This window comes from Sinocyclocheilus anshuiensis, unplaced genomic scaffold (genome assembly GCF_001515605.1).
Source record: "Sinocyclocheilus anshuiensis isolate Anshui unplaced genomic scaffold, SAMN03320099.WGS_v1.1 C32591016, whole genome shotgun sequence".
In the NCBI taxonomy this organism is placed as follows: domain Eukaryota; kingdom Metazoa; phylum Chordata; class Actinopteri; order Cypriniformes; family Cyprinidae; genus Sinocyclocheilus; species Sinocyclocheilus anshuiensis.
This window is the reverse complement of record NW_015618270.1, coordinates 1-1,158: the sequence shown is the minus strand read 5'-3', so window position 1 is coordinate 1,158 and position 1,158 is coordinate 1. Positions and strand designations below refer to the sequence as shown.

Here is a 1,158-nt window from a genome sequence, read left to right as displayed (position 1 = left end):
CACACAGGAAAAGCTGGTGGCATGTCCGACCTGTGGAGGAATGTTTGCCAACAACACAAAGTTCTTTGACCACATTCGACGGCAAACCTCCATAGAATGTGAGGGGGTTGTGTTTGAGTTTGTACACATGCAGAAACCGCAATAACAGAATCTGAAAACCTTCTGTATTGAACAAATCTGACACTTTGAATTCTTTTGTTGAACATACCAAAAAAAAAAAAAAGATTAGATTGATTAGTATGGCTCATTGCACCCATTTGTTTGTGTGCGATTGTGACTGTAGGTCAAAGATTTCAGTGTTCTCACTGCTCTAAGCGTTTTGCCACTGAGAGGCTGCTGAGAGACCACATGAGGAACCATGGTATGGGTCTTTTTGTATGTTGAGTGTCATAATGGTTGTACTTTGTTCTGCTGTATTGAAGACTTTATTTCCTTATGATGTTCTTCTCTGTTCTCTGATCAAAGTCAACCATTATAAATGTCCTCTTTGTGATATGACCTGTCCATCACCATCCTCGCTGAGAAACCACATCAAATTTCGTCATTCCAACGAGAAGCCTTACAGCTGTGACTACTGCGAGTACAGGTGAGGTCACTGCATTGCCAAAGACAGTGAGTCATAACCCCTGGGTATTTCTAATCTTTTATTCTGCCATTTCAGACCTGTTTGTCAGAACATGATCTGTCAGATTGTTTGTGTTTGTCTGGTTTTCAGCTGTAAAAACCTGATAGATCTGCGGAAGCATTTAGACACGCACAGCAGTGAGCCAGCGTATCAATGTGACTTTGCAGATTGTGACTACTCCACTCGCTCGCTTTACTCAATCAAGAACCACTACAAGCGCATTCATGAGGTGAGCCAGTCAGAAAATGCCAGCTACATTCATATCTACATATTAGGAGCCAATAAGAAGACATCAATATAAAATAATGAAATATCTTCTTTTGTGTACCACAGAATAATGTAAGTCAGGTTTGGTAAGACATAGCAAATTTTACTTTATTTTATTTTTGGACATGAATATGGCAAATAAAAAAATAGGTCAAGCAAATGGTAATATATAAAATTAGTACATTAACTGTTAATGTTGTTTTACCATTTTTTCCTGATTTCAAATGTAAACAGGAAAATGTAATTTCTGTGAGATTGTTTTTTTT

At 38.0% G+C, this 1,158-nt stretch overlaps 1 protein-coding gene across 1 annotated transcript; it reads left to right on the top strand.

The window, feature by feature from the left end:
* Positions 1-8: 8 nt before the first annotated feature.
* LOC107682789 (histone H4 transcription factor-like) lies at positions 9-978 on the top strand (the record flags this gene model as incomplete). The annotated part of the gene is made up of 5 exons (XM_016478930.1): positions 9-98; positions 284-361; positions 466-586; positions 716-854; positions 959-978. Coding segments are annotated over exons 1-5 (416 nt in total), but the record flags the coding sequence as incomplete, so codon positions are not given.
* Between the last annotated feature and the right edge of the window lie 180 nt (positions 979-1,158).